The sequence below is a fragment of the Colobus angolensis genome, unplaced genomic scaffold (genome assembly GCF_000951035.1).
Source record: "Colobus angolensis palliatus isolate OR3802 unplaced genomic scaffold, Cang.pa_1.0 Scaffold38, whole genome shotgun sequence".
NCBI classification, from domain to species: Eukaryota; Metazoa; Chordata; class Mammalia; order Primates; family Cercopithecidae; genus Colobus; species Colobus angolensis.
In genome coordinates, this window is record NW_012117154.1 from 4,895,310 (window position 1) to 4,911,598 (window position 16,289).

General features: G+C 49.9%; 1 protein-coding gene across 1 annotated transcript in view; it reads left to right on the top strand.

The window, feature by feature from the left end:
* Positions 1-773: 773 nt before the first annotated feature.
* FAM3B (family with sequence similarity 3, member B) overlaps positions 774-16,289 on the top strand; it is a 52,787-nt gene continuing 37,271 nt past the window's right edge. Inside the window, exons 1-2 of the mRNA XM_011954220.1 lie at positions 774-943; positions 6,780-6,923. Coding sequence (XP_011809610.1) covers positions 925-943; positions 6,780-6,923 — 163 coding nt within the window. The 5' untranslated portion in view covers positions 774-924. The remainder of the gene's footprint in view (positions 944-6,779; positions 6,924-16,289) is intronic.

A 16,289-nucleotide genomic window follows, 5' to 3' on the forward strand; every position in this document is an offset into this window, starting at 1 on the left:
AGAGTAGAATACCAAGAACCAGCCGGACCCTGGGGTGGGGACTGGGTCTTTCGCAGACCCTGCTTCCATGGAGCTCTCTTCTGTAAAAGTGACCAACTGGGCTCAGAGTTTTAACTTGCCCTTGGTAGCCTGAGGCCACTGTGACTGTCATGGGCCAGAAGTGCCATAAAAACCTGCTGAGTGTTTGGAATGAAGGTGCACCCATGGATGGGGAGAGAGGAGCTGTTCCTGTTCGGGGATCCTGATGTCTTCACACAGCTGCCTGACCCCCACTCCTGAAGCTCCTTGGTCATCATATCATATAAAGGAGGACTTGCAGACCTGTGCTATGGCCAGAGGGGCTGGGCATGGCCCTTGCTTCACTTTCCCAGAATGAATTCATCATCCTGGCAGTAAAAGAGAAAAGAAGTGGGGCACCTGCTGGGCTGGGCTGGGCTAGGCTGCGACTGTTCTGGAGGAAGGGAAGAAGTCCGATGGCTCAGACAGTGGACATGGACTGCGAACTTGGCTGGGCCTCTGCTTTGTCGTTTGGGTCATGCTTTCCTTTCCTCTTGGGAGACATTAAATGGGAGCCTAGGGGGCGGAAGCATCACGTGGCGCTGTTTCCTCCCTTCAGAGCCAACCCTGCTGGGCTTCTAGGGTCAGATCAGCCCTGGCCCGGGGTTGGCCCGGCCGGGAAAGCAGCCCCCATCCGCCGGCGACCTCAGAGCTCCCAGGCACAGCCCCGCGCATCTGCCCCTCCCATGCCCGCCCCCGCACCTGCCGGGTCCGCACCTGCACCTGCCATTTGCCCGACTGGCCCAGCTGTCCCGCCCCTGCCCGACACGACCGCTGCCCGCCCCTTGCCTTCCTGACCCGGGGCTCTGCTGGCTGCTGTCGCCTGGGAGCTGCCGCCAGGGCCAGGAGTGGAGCGGCACCTGGAAGATGCGCCCTTTGGCCAGCGGTGAGTGCGCCCCCGCCTCAGGGCGGGGGTAGGGGCGGGAAGGAGGACACGGGGAAGGGTCGCTTCCTGGCCCTGCCTGGGACCCTCCAAACTGAGCAAAAGGGTGAGAGCTGGCGCTTGGCGCCGAGGCTAGTCTTAGACCTGGGATCAGGAACACGGGAAGCGATTTCAGAGGGGACTCCCGAACAGCGGTGGTTTCTAGCAGGGTTCCCCGACCTTGTTTCCCCGCGCTCGCCCGGCCTGTTCCTGCCGCCCCAGCCGGGGTGCATGGGGTAGGAGAGGAACCTGGAATGTAACATTGTAACATTTTACTTGGAAAGTAGGTTGGAGGGGAGCCCAGGCACAGCCCCGCACCCCTCCCGGGCTCCCCACGCTTCTCCTTTCTGGAGAGGGTACATGCCTGCCTGCGCCCCTGACCTCGCACGCCAGGTAGGGGCTGGCCGCTGCCAGTTGATAAGGCTGGTTTTTTTTTCCCCATTTTTCAAACGACTTGACACTGTAGACGATTTGGAAAAATAGGGAAAAGGAAAGGAGAAACCCATTATTTTGACCAGTCATCGCCGTTTCTTGCAGTCTGTCTTAGCTGTGCCTCAGTCCTCTGTCACTTTCCTGTCACAGGCCATCTCGGGTCCTGGTGCCCACTGCCCTGGCCTCTGTCACACATGCCCTTTCTAATTGGTTTTGCGGGTCTCCTCCTATAATCTGAAGAATGTGGATTCCTCCTGGAGCGACGCAGCCTGGCTGTGTGAAATGGAAGGTTCAGAAGTGGGAAGTTCTCTGGGCCTCTTCCGTAGATCACTTCCTGGTCAGGGATCTCAGGTCCTCTGGTGAGGGTGTTGGACTAAACCATCGCCATTCCTGCCAGCACCGGCATTCTGGTGGTGATCACACTCCAGCAAGTTCTAAATGCTGTCTTTTCTGCACCATTCCCAAATGTAGGAAAGCCGCATTTTAAGATTTTTGCTTTGTGTAAAATATTCATATTTTGCTTAAAAACTATGAATGACACTGTTTTTGATAACTTGTGTGGATTGTAGGAGAGGTATGTATCTCCTTCCTTAGGGCACCAACTTTCATTATAGCTATTCTGGAAGAGTGTTTTCCATTATTTCTGTATTGTATAACTATTATTTCCTGGTGACTTACAGACAATACTGAATATGATTACATTGCTTTCCCCCACTTTTGATTTTATGAACTAAAGATCAGGAGACATTCTTGGGGTGGGCGTTGTCCTGGATGCTTCTGTCCAGTGCTGGGTTTGCTCCAGGCAGACGTTCCCAGGAGAGACATTCAGACTGAATGGAAGGAGCAAGTTGAGCTGCCACCATGCCTTCACCTGCAGGGCCTGGTAGTGGGTATCTTAATGCCTTGAAATGGGCATTGGCGTATGGACAGTCAAGGCGGGTTATGCTGCACACCTGCTGTGGTGTTTCAGAGTGGCCCTTCCTAGCCCTTCTGCCGAAAAGCCCTCCTGCCCAGTGCCCAGGACAGTGATGACAGTGGACACTGAGGCCAGCAAAGCCTGGGATCCCAAAGACAGTGAGTCCCAAAATACGAACCATCCACCCTCAGCAATCCTGGCCTCTCAAGTACAAAAGGTGTGGGTGTGGCCTTCATGGTGAGGTGATCTGAATACATGTTGGCAAGGGAGCAGTGACAGCAGCTTCCCTGTCCTCATACAGGTTGAAGGAAATCCCATCAATAAAGTGGATACTAGGGCCTGAGATTGTCCTTTTTAGGTGGCCCTTGGATTGGAGGGAGGGAGAGAGCCCTAAAATCCTCCTACCTGTAACCCAGTGTCATATCCATTTGGTTTCAGGATTACTTTCTTTCTGGTACTTTTTAGATGTTTATTGTTTACAGACAGTGCCTTGCTCTGTAGCCCAGACTGAAGTGCAATGGAGCGATCATAGCTCACTGCAGCCTTGAACTCGTAGGTTCAAGTAGTCCTCCTGCCTCAGCCTCCTGAGTAGCTGAGAGTATAGGCACATGCCACCATGCCCAACTAATTTTTTAAAACTTTTTGTAGAGATGGGGTCTTGCTATGTTGCCTAGGCTGGTCTTGAACTCCTGGCCTCAAGTTGAACTCCTGGGCTCCTCGGCTTTCCAAAATGCTGAGGTAACAGGTGTGAGCCACTGCCCCCAGTTTCTGGCTCTTAAGTGAAGCAGCCAGGGCGCTCCTGAGACCCCTGTGGATCTGAGAGTGGGGATTGGCTGGGACACATGCACTTGCACCCACACACATTCACACAGAGGCACACACACTAGAGGTGAGTCTCTTAGGAGTCCACTGGCTTTCCTCCTGTGCTAAGAACGGCCTTTGCTCTAACACTCATCCTGTCTGCTGCTCAGCAAGCACAGTGGAAGACATTTCCATGAGCCAATGATGACTTTATTACCTTACCGGGAAAGGCAGGATCCTGGTTACAAAATCACGGAAGTGTTCCTGGACTCTCTACTTCCTGCCCCGCCTCTGAAGCTGCTGGGTCTCCTCCCATTGGGGCAGGCCCACTAGGGCTCCGGGAGTTGTCTTAGTGGAGGCCCTGGGCTCCCAAGCTTTCTTCTTCCCAAGTGTGTCCCAGCTTAGGGGCTGATTCTTCCCTGCTGCTCGGTGTCTGAGCCTCTGTCTTGACAGGCTGCCTTGGCTCCTGCCCATCCTGCTTTCACCCCCAGACTGAGCTCTGATTGCTAGTGTTCAGCGCACAGAGAGGCTGTGCCACAGCTCACCCGGTGCTATGTTGGGCCTGAATTGTGCCTCCCCGCACAACTCCCCAACCCCATTTACATGTTGTCATCCTAATCCCTGCCCAGTATCTCAGAATGCGACTGGATCTGGAGATAGGGTCGTTAAAGAGGTATTTCAGGTATAATGAGGTCATCAGGATGAGCCTTGATCCAATCTGATTGGTGACCTTATAAGGAGGAGATGAGGACACACAGAGGCCCTGTGAGGACACAGAGAGAAGACACCATCCACAGTCCAAGGAGAGAGGCTCAGAGGAACCTTGATCTTGGACTTCCAGCCTCCAGAATCTTGAGAAAATAAATTTCAATTTCAATTTTTTTTTTTTTTGTAAGAGATGATGTCTTGCTGTCACCCAGGCTGGAGTGCAATATTGCAGTTGTAGCTCCCTGCATCCTCAAAGTTCTGGGCTCAGGCAATCCTGCCTCAGCCTCCTGAGTAATTGGGACTACAGGTCTGCACCACCACACCTGACTATTCTTTTAAAATTTTTCTGTAGACATGGGGTCTCATTATGTTGCCCAGGATGGTCTCAAACTCCTGAGATCAAGCCATCCCTCCACCTTGGCCTCCCAAAGTGCTGGGATTACAGGCGTGAGCCATTGAGCCCAGCCTAAATGTCTATTGTTGAAGCCTCTCAGTTTGTGTTAGTTTGTTACAGCAGCCTGAGGAAATGATGCTGCCTGCCTGGATTTTGTCTGTCACCTCCTGGCTACTATGTTGTGACCTCTCTCTCGTGGCTGGGATACTTCTGTGACTTTGTGCTAGACCTGAGTACAGGCTGCTGGTCCAGCTTATCACCCATCTTCTGATGATGTGCCGATCCCAGTGCCAGCGGCTGGATCTGCCTCTGGACTCTAGGACTCTAGGTCATGGCTTCTCCCAGCCAGGTGCATGTTGTAATCTAGACTGTCCCCAACCTAGAGGCCATTGGATGCGCCCCTCACCCAAAGCACGGATACTCTCTAGTCTTCCTGGGAGTCCTGAAAAGTGTCCCAGAAGAGAGCTCCCTGCCACACCAGGACCCGCCATGGGCTAGCTACCCTTCTTCTTGTGAGGACACTTGGCTTATTTATTCTCCATTTTCTTCTCTGTCATGTCCACCTATTTGTTTTTGTTCCGCTGAGGCCATAGTTACCTCTTCCTTTGTGTAGCTGCTTGTTACACATTCAAAAGGTAGATAATGTTCCTTTTCAACCTGCTCCAAGCTAAACAGCAGTTTGTTGCTCAGGATCTCACGTGTGGCGTGTTGTCTAGAAGAGCTCCTGAACATTGTCTGGTTAGCCAGTTTCCTTCTTCAAATACAACACTTGGATGAAATAGTCCAGCTGTGACCCACATGCACAGGATACAGGGGACGGCCCTTGCCTTTGTCACAGCTGTTGTCATAGCCCACTCTGCACTCTGTATTCATCCAACAGAATTTTCTGGAACATCAGTGACCCACACAGTGTCCCAGGCATGCTGCGTGGCCCTGGAGGGAGGCGTCTGTGGCATCTGTGTGGGCGCTGTGGCTGGGCTGCATAGGGAAGAGCACCCTCTAGGCAGAGACCACTGTTGCAGAGGAGTAAGCCCGGGAATGTAGCGCCCACAGGTGGCTGAGCACAGCCGTTGGCGCTGCTGCAGGAGAGGGACCTGCAAGCTCACACCTGTCTCATTTTGTTTTCTGTGTCTGGTTTAACTACTTTGAGATGTCCCTCCAGTCCTAGAAACTGCACTGATCACACTGCCTTGGGCCTCTCCCCAGAGGAAATCACCTATGCTTACTAGTTTAACAATCTTAGCAGTTTGGAAATTCAAAATTTAAAAATGGTGTTGAAATATGCACTTGAAAAAGCAGAACAAAGCAAAACCCCAAGGCTAACCAGAAACATCTCGTTCCATCCCCATGGCTCCCTCTGCCGAAGCGCTGGGCCTCCAAGCACAAGCACACGCTGCCTTGGTGCAGTACAGCCAGTGCATGGGCTGGGGACAGCTGCGTTCCTGAGAAGGAAAGGACGATCTCTAGGTGCTGGAAGTCCAGCTGAGGTCCAGAGCTGCACCCTGGGTGGGTGGAGGGGTGGGGCCCATTGTTGGGCCCTTCAGACTCTACATTCCCTTCTCTTCCTTTCCTTTTTCCTCCTTTCCTCATTTCCCCTTCACTTCCTTTCTTCTTTCCTCCCTGTCTCTCTCCCTTCTTCCTTCCTTCTCTTTCTTCTTAGGACTGTACCTATTAGCACATACTTAAAAGCATTAGGCACATACACCATGACCCATCCTGCTCAGGGCCTGTGGTCATCCCTGCATGGTAGCAATCTGGGTAAGTGAACTGCGGAATGAGTTCTGATCTATGCTGTATTTAGGGAGCAAATTCTAAAAGCCTAGGCCGTGGGTTGCCTATGAAAAGACAGAGAGCTGCCCCCCAGGCCTCTGGTGACCCAGGAGGAGATCAATGTCTTTTCCTTGGAAATTGTGCTGCTCACATCAAACAAGAGAAGTAAGATATTGTTGCCAATCAACCGGAAATATATCTCCAGGGACTTCTGTCATTGGGAACCTTGACTGGCCCAGCAGGCACATCTGCAATGATAGAACAGGTTTGGGGACTTTTCTCCAGTGTTGCGTGACCAGGCCTTGATCCAGCAGGAATCCGTTGCGTGCTTGCTGGTGTCAGCTACTATTCCCAGTGCTGGTGATAGGGAAATAAACAAAAGAGACAGAGCTTTACCCCTGAAGTTTCAGTGTAATTGCAGGAGCGTGCTCAAATCCAGTTGTGTCTCACAAGGGGAATGAGCCACTTTGTTTTTTCAGGTTCACGTTGGGCATGCTGGTTCACAAGGTGCTTGATTAGCTGTTTTGACATTAACATTCAAAGAAGCACTTAAGACCCAAACCAACAGCAAATACAACTTGCCCTTGAAAGCATTCCTGTCTTGTTTGTATTCTCTGATACTGTCTACTTCGAAGGCCCTGACACCGCCTCCCACCTTGCCTGTAGCTCAGTCCCCTGACGCTGGGCCGGGATGAAAACCCACAGGAGGGATGAGGAGCGTCAAGGGCTGGGGCCACCACCAAGTCCTTCACAGCAGCTGCTTGGTGTCCTCTCTACAGGCCCGCTCAAGGTGGTGTTCCTGGTCCTTGCCTCCTTGTGTGCCTGGTATTCGGGGTACCTACTCGCAGAGCTCATTCCAGATGCACCCCTGTCCAGTGCTGCCTATAGCATCCACAGCATCGGGGAGAGGCCTGTCCTCAAAGGTAAGTGCCGTGCTTGGGGCGGACGGCTGCCTTCATGGCTTGTGTGCAGAGGGAGGAGTGGTGGTTTCTGCCCCAGCTTGCGGCCTGGGGGGCCCTGATGGCTTTATGTCAGGAAGGAGGAGGAGAGAAGTATTTTGCAGTTATTCATTTAGGTCCTACACCATTCCAAGGCATGCGCCGCTGCTGACCCCATGTGAGACTAGAACAGTGTGGCTTCTGGTTACCAGCACAAACCTGCAGCCTGACCTTGAACTGTGCTCTTTCGGCCCAGATCTTGGCTTCCTCCCATGGGAAGCACAGGAGAGTCCAGGTTCTGCACTCCAGAATCATTTTAAGGTTTCTATCAGACTGAATAGCTGTTGGAAAGTCTTCTGTAATGTCTTGGGAAGCAAAAGCGAGTAATTGAGTAGATGTGAAAGAAAGGTCAGACATTGTATGTCGGTGAACAGAGGCCCTCAACCATCAGCTTAGGAAAGGCCCAGCTCTCTGTAGGGTGGCTGCTCTCTGTCCTTCCCCATAATCAAGGTGGGTGTTTCTGAGAGCCTGCTGTGTGCTGGGCATGTCCAGGAGCTAAGGAGAGACAGAGGACAAGCACAGGAGGTCCCTGTCCCTTTGGCACTGAGACCCTAGTGAGGGGAGGTGACAGCTTAACACATGGACAAATTTGATTTGATAATTTGTTCAATCACATTTGGAGGATGGGGGGGAAGCCTCTGAGAAGGAGGTGAAAATTGAGAAGCGATCTCAGTGAAGCAAGGGAGTAGACTGTGCTTGGTTCTGAGGGCTGTGTGCCAGTTTGGTTGGGAGCATCGTGGCTTAGTCCACGCAGGTTACTGTAAGAGAATACCATAGACTGGGGGCTTTATAAACAACACATTTATTTGTCACAGTGTTGAAGGCTGGGAAGTTCAAGATCAAGGTACCTACAGATTTCTTGTCTGGGGGGTACCTGCATTCTGCTTCTAAGACGGCTCCTTCTGCCAAACGAGGTCTCTGAGGCCCCTTTCATAAGGGCACTACTCCCATTCCTGAAGGCTTTACCTGCCAAAGGCCCCACCTCCTAACACCAGCACACTGGGGGTTAGGTTCCAACATATAAATTTTGGGGGGACCTGTTCAGTCCATAGCACATGAATTGCAAATTGGGGGCCCAGAGACAGACCTGAGACAAGATTTGTCTAAAAGCAAAACAAATGAAATATGGACAAATATTTTAAAATCAAGAGATTTCCCATAAAACTCCATGTTTATAGCATCTCTTGAAACAGTAGAAGCTCTTGTACCCCAGGCCCTCATTTCTGCAAGGCCACGATCAGCCACAGATGGGCAGGCTGTGGTTACACAAGGGCCAGATTCTGGCCAGGACCAAAGGCATTCATCCAGTGGCCCAGTTGTAAAGTCACAGGAACAGGGAAGGAACAAGGAAAATGAGGTCCTTGTGCTTTATACATAGAAAGAGTACCTACAAGTAGCACTGATTACTATGTTCTTTACCCTGGTTTCAATCTTATTTTACAATACACATTCTGGGAAAGACTGAATTATTGCCAAAGGAAATGCCTACTGTCAAAGTCCATTTATTTATCAGTTCAGCAGGTATACTTAGTAACAGCCTCCCTCTCTGGGCCGTGGTCTGAGTGCACGTGTTTTAAGGTTCATCCTTTACTTCTAAGAACCTCAGAGTCTACTAGAGAAGAACTTAAAAGCCAAATCATAATGTTAGCTGTTGGGAAGGGGTGAAAACTGTGGAACACTCTGATAGTAGACTGCTCCCTTTTCAAAATTTCACTGCAAATAGATATGTTGGTATATTTTTAATACAAAAATAAAGTATAAAAAATCAATTTGCCCAAATATAAAAAACTGGGTAATGGTAAAATACTTCTGTAAAAACCATTTCTTTTCAGGTTGATTACCTTTTAAGATAAAAAAAAAAAAAGGAGAAAAAATAACTTCATAGGAATTGACTATGACTGGGTGTTTTTATTTTCCAAAAGATGTTTGCCTTGACCTTGCCTGTCGTCGCACTTCCTTATTACATCTAGGCTGTGGGTGAAGGATGTGTGTGTTGAGGGCATGGAAGACGCCCTCAAAGGGATTACTTTCTCTTTCAGTAATTTTTTACCTATCGTTCATTCATTCACTTTTATTTCAGTAGCTTTAGGGGTACCAGTGGTTTTTGGTTACATGGATGAATTGTATACGTGAAGGCTATGATCCCAGCGTACCCATTACTGAGTGGTATACGTCATACCCAATATGTAATTTGTTATCCCTCATCCCCCTCTGACCCCCACTTCTGAGTCTCTAGTGTCCATGATGTCATTCTTATGCCTTTGCATGCCTGTGGCTTGGCTCCCACTTACAAGTAAGAACATGCAATATCTAGCTTTCCACTCCTGAATTACTACGCTTAGAATAATGGCCTCCAGTTCCATCCAAGCTGCTGCAAAAGACATTCTTTTGTTCTTTTTTATAGCTGAGTGGTATTCCATGGCGTATATATACCACATCTCCTCTTCAGTTGATAGGCACTTAGATTGGTTCCGTATGTTTGCAATTGTGAATTGTGCTGCAGTAAACATACACGTGCATTTTTACACACAATTTAAAGTTTGTCCAGGCAGTGGTGCCTCTGAAACCAGTCTTTTTAGAAGGGCTCATTAACAGGGTGGGCCAGGGATGTCCCCACCTTCTTCTTGTGACCAAAGGAGGGCTGAGCTCCCAAAGGTGGTGGGAGAGGGGTGGCAAGTGGCCGTGATGTTCATGTCCTGGCTCCTGTGACTTGAAAGCTCCACTTTGGAGGGATATGGGACTGCTTGGGGCCTGCTGGGCTCAGCGTTTTGGGGCTAACCCTGCTGAGAGATCCAGGTGGGGAATGCTGCTTTGCAGCAAGGCTTATTTGGTGTTGGCAGCACCAGCATGGCTGGTGCGATGCTTTCAAGGAACAGCCTCACCCAAAACACAGGTGCCTTCCTGTCCACGTGCGGCATGTACAGCCTCTTAGGGCTGCTCCCTCAAGCTCCTTCTAGGTTGATGTTGCTGAATTGTTAGAAAAGGTGATGTTTTCCCCAGCTTCAGAGCAACTTCAAGGATTGAGGCTCAGGTCCTGGTATCAGTGCAGGTTCTGGGATTTCTCAGTTGTACTTTGCTCATGCAGGGAAACTGTCACTGCGGGGTGTTCATCTTAGATGTCCACAGGTGCCCCCATGCATTTACCTAGTGACCAACATGCTGCATCCGAATCTGTTCCTGTGTCTGCACAGGAACAGACACATTCAGACTTGAGATTGGTACTGGGTACTGGGAGAAGCCACTGAGAAGCTAGAAAATGAAGAACTCAACACAGTTGCTAGAAATGGATGGAAACTAGGAATCCAGGAGCACATGGATGATTATCCATCCTTGAAAGGACTCATGGAGTTCCTCCAACACAGATGAGGAACCTGTGTTCCTTGAGCCTATGGTCTGGTGGAAGACATTGGTGTTCCTTAACTAGAGCAAGGCCTGGTGGCTCTGCACTGGGCTAGCTACCAAGGCAGAGAGGTGCTTTGGGCTGGGCTGATAGGACCTACAAGCTAAGTGGGAAGGAGAAGCCGTGCAGGAGGACAGTGACCCTGGGAGGAGGGCTCCTGGGATCTGAGTGACTTCCATGTGTGGCCATCAGCATGTTAAAGACTGTAGGGTAATGAAGGGTGGTGCATTCATTTCTTGCCTTTAAAGATTGGGTGTTCAGCCTTATGGTTAGATTGGGCCAGGGCTTGGTCTATAAACCAGAAGCATCAAGGGAACTGTCTTTCCTGCGTGTCTGCAAAGCACAGACCTTGCTGTTCTGTTCAGGAGCTCTTTCCAGCCAGTCTGGGTCTGGGCAAGCCAGAGAGGCATTCTCGAGTCACACAAGTGCAGGGCTCAGCACCTATACTTAATTTAAATTCATTTAATCCTGTCTTCCTTTAAAATTTTGATATTTGTTTATCATGGGTTATTTTGCATTCATGTTGATTTTTTTTTAACAATTATTGCCTTCAACTGTTACTTATTTTGATTCTTGAGCTTTTGGGTACCCCCTTAAGCTTCACACCTGAAGCCAGCACCTCACTGGCCTCACCCCAGTTCCAGCTACTCCTGTCTCTCTCTCTCAGACATATTGTAACTACAAGTGCATATGGAAGAAGGCTAGAAGCGTCTCAATGCAATGCTACCTTAGATTGAAAAAAGGTAAGGTGCTCTGCTGACCAAGGCAGAGAGGTGCCTGTGGATGGTGATTCTGTACAGAAGTGCTAAGCAGGCATTGCAGGGGTTCGCACCACTGAACCAATTTGTAGATGTAATGGCCACCCGTTTAGGTGAATGTGAGTAGATGCAAAGGAACAAAGACGGCCCAGCCTGCCCCAGGGTTGCTGTGTAAGTGATGTGGGGGAAGCAGGGGAGGGTCATCTCTCAGGCTGATGGGAAGGCAGCTGCTGAGCTTCAACACCCTGTCACCTCTCGAGTGTCAGTTAGCACAATAATCCAAGCATTGCTGTTCGAGGGGACTGGCTAGTGAGGCTGTGGCAGAAACGAGACACACTTGGCAGAGTATGAGAACACAGAAGGATGGCTAATACGGCCTTTCCATGTCTGAATGGGCATCGCTGCAGAAGTGAATGAACCATGTTTTCCTCCTTGTTCTAAGAAGACAGCACTGAGCCCACCAGCTTCCACAGCTAGCTAGAGGACGAAGCAGCAGGGCACAGATTGGGAGCTAGAATTTTTAGTAATTAGGATTTTGAAGAGCAGATCCAGCTGCCCAGGAAACTTGGGAGCTCGAAGTCACCCCTTGCCCACCCGTCATCCTGTGCCCAGAGTTCCAAGGAAAGTGACCCTGAGGTGCTTCTCAATACCACATTTGAGTCTTTTTTCTCAAAATCGATCTTTTAATTATAGTATGCTATGTGGTCATCAACACAGTGATACACAGGAGTTTCTTAGACATATGCAGCACGAAGCATGCCATACACATCTGTGGGCAAATCCAAGTTTTCTGATTTGGGTCCTATTAGGACATAACCATAGAGTCTTCTGTGTTAGGAAATTCTGAACTGTAACTTCTTGTATCTCAAAGAATAATAAAATATATGTATTTATAGTGCTTTATAAATCTAAAAGCAGGAAAGCATATAATCTTCGTCCCAAACTACCTTTTATAAATTTCACCTCTGGAGATTAGGTAGCCACAGTGTCTGAGAAGAAATGTCTAGAATCAGGACCCTCTAAGGGCTGCAGCACGGCACTAGTGCACAGTAAGATGGCTTGAGGGCAAATGATTCAGACCCTGAGAGGACTGACCTACACGCCACTTTCTGTCCTTGCTCTCACCCTCAACCCTTGGTCATTCAGTCTGTCAGCACCAGTGTTCTGGAACTGCTTTCCAGACTACCACATCACCAAACCCAGAGCTGCTAGAACTGGGGGGGACTCTGAGATGCTGGCAGCCCCAGCTTTCCCACCACCTTTCCCCCCTATTATCCTCAGGGTGGCATGTTTGTGCTGTTCCTGCCCAGGCCCCCATGGGCTGTTGCTGCTGCTACTCCTTCCCCTCCTCCCTTTCTCTTCTCCTCTTCTTAGATCTCCCCTCATCTCCCTCTTCCTCCTCTTCTTTGTCCTCTTCCTCATCCTCCTTTCCCTTCTCCTCCTCCTCATCCTCCTCCTCTCCGTCCTCCTCCCTCTATCCTCCTCCCCCTCTTCCCCCTTCTGCCCCTTTTCCTCCTCTAGCCCCTCTTTCTCCTCCTTCTCTCCCTTCCTGCCTTCTCTTCCTCTTGTTATTTCTCTCCTCCTTCCTCATATCCCCACCTTCTTTCCTTCTCTCCCCACTCCTCCTCATCTTCTCTTCTACCTCATCCTCCATCCCCTCCCTGCCTCCATTGTCCTCCTTCTCCTGTCCCTCCTCCTCCTTCTCTTCCAGCTTGCCCACTCAGGCTGGCCAGACACCAGCCACTGCATCATGTTTTCTTCACACCCAGGGCCCAGAAGACCCAGTAAGCAACTCCTCCCTGCCCTCAGCTTCCTGATCTGTGTAGCCTGAGGCTGGTAAGATTTTATTTTTTATTTATTTACATTTTGTATTGAGACAGTGATATGGTTTGGCATACCTCCCAAATCTCATTTTGAATTTTAGTTCTCATAATCTGCACGGTTCATGGGAGGGACCCAGTGGGAAGTAATTGAATCATGGGGGCAGTTACCCCCACGCTGCTGTTCTCATGATAGTGAGTGAGTTCTCACAAGATTTGATGGTTTCATAAGGGGCTCCCCCTTTGCTCAATTCTCATTCTTCTCCTTGCTGCCACCATGTGAAGAGGGACATGTTTCCTTCCTCTTCTGTAAGTTTCCTGAGGCCTCCCAAGCCCTGAAGAACTGCTAGTCAATTAAACTTCTTTCCTTTATGAATTACCCAGTCTTGGGTATTTCTTCATAGCAGCATGAGAATGAACTGATACAGACTGGGTCTTGCTCTGTTGCCCAGGCTGGAGTGCAGTGACGGGATCCTGGCTCACTGCAGCTGGCTGGAGAGATTTTAAACAGCTCCATCCCCAAACTGCCTACCAAAAACAAAGGAGTCCCTCAATAGGTATATGTTGACTGAGTGGCTTCATTAGTTAAGGAAGGGGCTTTGCAATACAGTGACCCTGTTTTAAGGACAGGAACAGTGAGGTTCAGTCCATGCAGCTGGTTCTTAGAGTGGCACTGCTGGTCCCTGCTCACTTTCATTCATATTGGAGCTCCCAGCCACTTGTTCTAGAACTGGCATTGACGTTGAGCTCATTGACCTTTGGGTTCTAGAATCCAGCTTTCTGGCACCTGGAGACATTTATTGCCATTCCCATGATGTCCTTGGCCTCCATCATTCCCCAGAGATGAAGGATCGAGAGTCCTCGGGCCCACGTGGGAGCTCATTTGATGCCAAGGTATCCCCACCTGAAAAATAAGAACTTGCAGCGTTTCTTTTCAACAGCAAGGACCAGGAGAGAGCTCCCGGTATCCACTTGTTGCTCTGAGCACCTTTATTGTGTCACTGGACAATCACTGTAGCCCTGAACATCAGTGTTTGCCTCCTGAGGAAACTGAGGCACCGAGCACTTCACCAGCTTCATGGCCAAGATTATGGGGAGAAAGACCCCCTGAGTCTCAAGGCCTTACTGCCATGCCACAGCTGTAGCGTCTCGCCCCTGGTGGCTTTCAGGCTTTCCTTTATTCGTGTACACCCTGCTTTGTCCACTTGCTTACCTATCCTTTCCTGAGTGCAGCTGCAGAGGGCCTTTGGTTCTGGTCTTGGACCCCATCCTCCTTATCCTTGCAGGTCTGCACTTTACTTATGTTCATGCCATGGAGATTGCCTCCCTTTCATTTCTACATAGGCTGAATCTGAGCTCATCGGTGGGTCTCGCTGAATTGGATTTCACTTTCTAGACACGGCCTCTTCTGCTCCTCATGTGATCCCTGTGGTTGCTGGAAATCTGTTTGAGCACCAGCTGCTCCTGCTAGGGCCTCTCTCGGTGTTTCTCTAGTCGTCTTATTACTGGGAGATTGAGGCTCACACTGGGTTCATCTGCGGTGTAAAAGACTGTGCTCACCCAGCAAGGCACAGAACCCTGGCTCTTACCTGGCTCCTTCTCATCCTGTGAAGCCCAGTTGCCTGGATCGCCTTCCTCCCTTCCTCCCCATCTCTCTGTCTCTACCCCACCCCCCACCCCCACCCCTCATTTTCCTTTTAACCACTGAACCAAGGATGGAGTTAAAGTTTTTATCACACTGTGTAGGGCCTCCTTGGTTTTGTATACTGATTCCCTTTTATTCCCACTTCCGGCTCCAGTTCCCCACACCCCTGAGGTATTTAGGGATGCCTTTTTGTTTGAATATCTGACTGCAGAATGGGCCACTGTGTTTGGCAGGCATGTCCTTCAGTGTCATTTTGTAGACCCCATCCTAGTTCTCCTTTGTCCTTCAGGACCAAGCCTTGAGGGCACGTCTTCATGGAGGTCTCTTGGAGGGCCATGCTCCACACCATCCTGCCTAGGCCCATTTCCCACTCTGTGCACTTGAGGTCAGGCCCGGACTGGCCTCCAGCTCCTCACCTCCTTGCTGTTCTGCTGCAGGGATAGACTTGGGTGAAATTTCCTTTAGGATATATCTACCTAGGAGTGGAACTATTTGGCCATAGGGAAGCTGGAGACATTATGCCCGTGATGCCCTTAATTTGACTGAGCCAAGCCAGAGGCCTTCCTCCAACACATGGTGCATGGGGCTCCCTCCTCCCCATTTTCACCTGCAGGCTTCAGGAACCAGCTTCCTGAGTTGGCCCATCCTGAGAGGTGCTCCGGGGACCTCACTGCACCAACAGGCAGCTCTCAGGTTACTAATGAGTTTATGAACACCAAGTTGAGCTTGAGGCTGCTATTTCTTTCTGACAGACAGGAGGAGGAATGAGAAACAGCTTAGGAGAAAAACCCGAGCTCACTAGAACCCTGGTGGGTGCACACGGGATGCAGAGTGCCGATGCCGGAGGGCCCGTGCAAGAGGGTACTGAGCTCTTCCCACAGCAGCCAGGGCCAAGGGCTGCTCCGGGCAGGCTGTGACCGCGCGGCACGTTTATGAAGCCTTTGTCCCCATCGCCCCATTCTGTAAATCACAAATTCCCACTTCACTGGCTTTTCTATTGGACTGTTCTCTTTTCCTACTTTATTTGCAGGGAGTTTCTTATCTATATTGAGCGATTAGATTAATGCCTACTTTGTACATAGCACATATCATCATCTGAAAAGATCTTCTTTGACCAAGTCGTGGCTTATGCCTGTAATCCCAGCACTTTGGGAGGCCAAGGTGGGTGGATCACTTGAGGTCAGTTGTTCAAGACCAGCCTGGCCAACATGGTGAAACTCTGTCTGTACTAAAAATACAAAAATTAACCAGGCATGGTGGTGGGCATCTGTAGTCCCAGCTACTTGGGAGGCTGAGGCAGGAGAATCACTTGAACCCAGGAAGTGGAGGTTGCAGTGAGCTGAGATGGCACCACTGTACTCCAGCCTGGGTGACAGAGTGAGACTGTCTCAAAAAAAAAAATATATATATATATATACACACACACACACATATATATATGTGTATATATATATTCTTTGACTTTACTCTTTCCCTTCTATTTGTGTGTGAGCTACTCTATTCATGCCATACCTGTAGAATCTAGGCCAGTTTCTGGTGTTTAATAAATGTTTGTGAGTGAGTAAAGGAGTGAATCTAGTTTAGAGCCATGTGTACCCCACACACAGCTCACAGCCCCAGGCTGTACAGGTGAGCTTCAGGGGAGAGGCACTAGAAACAGCACCCTGT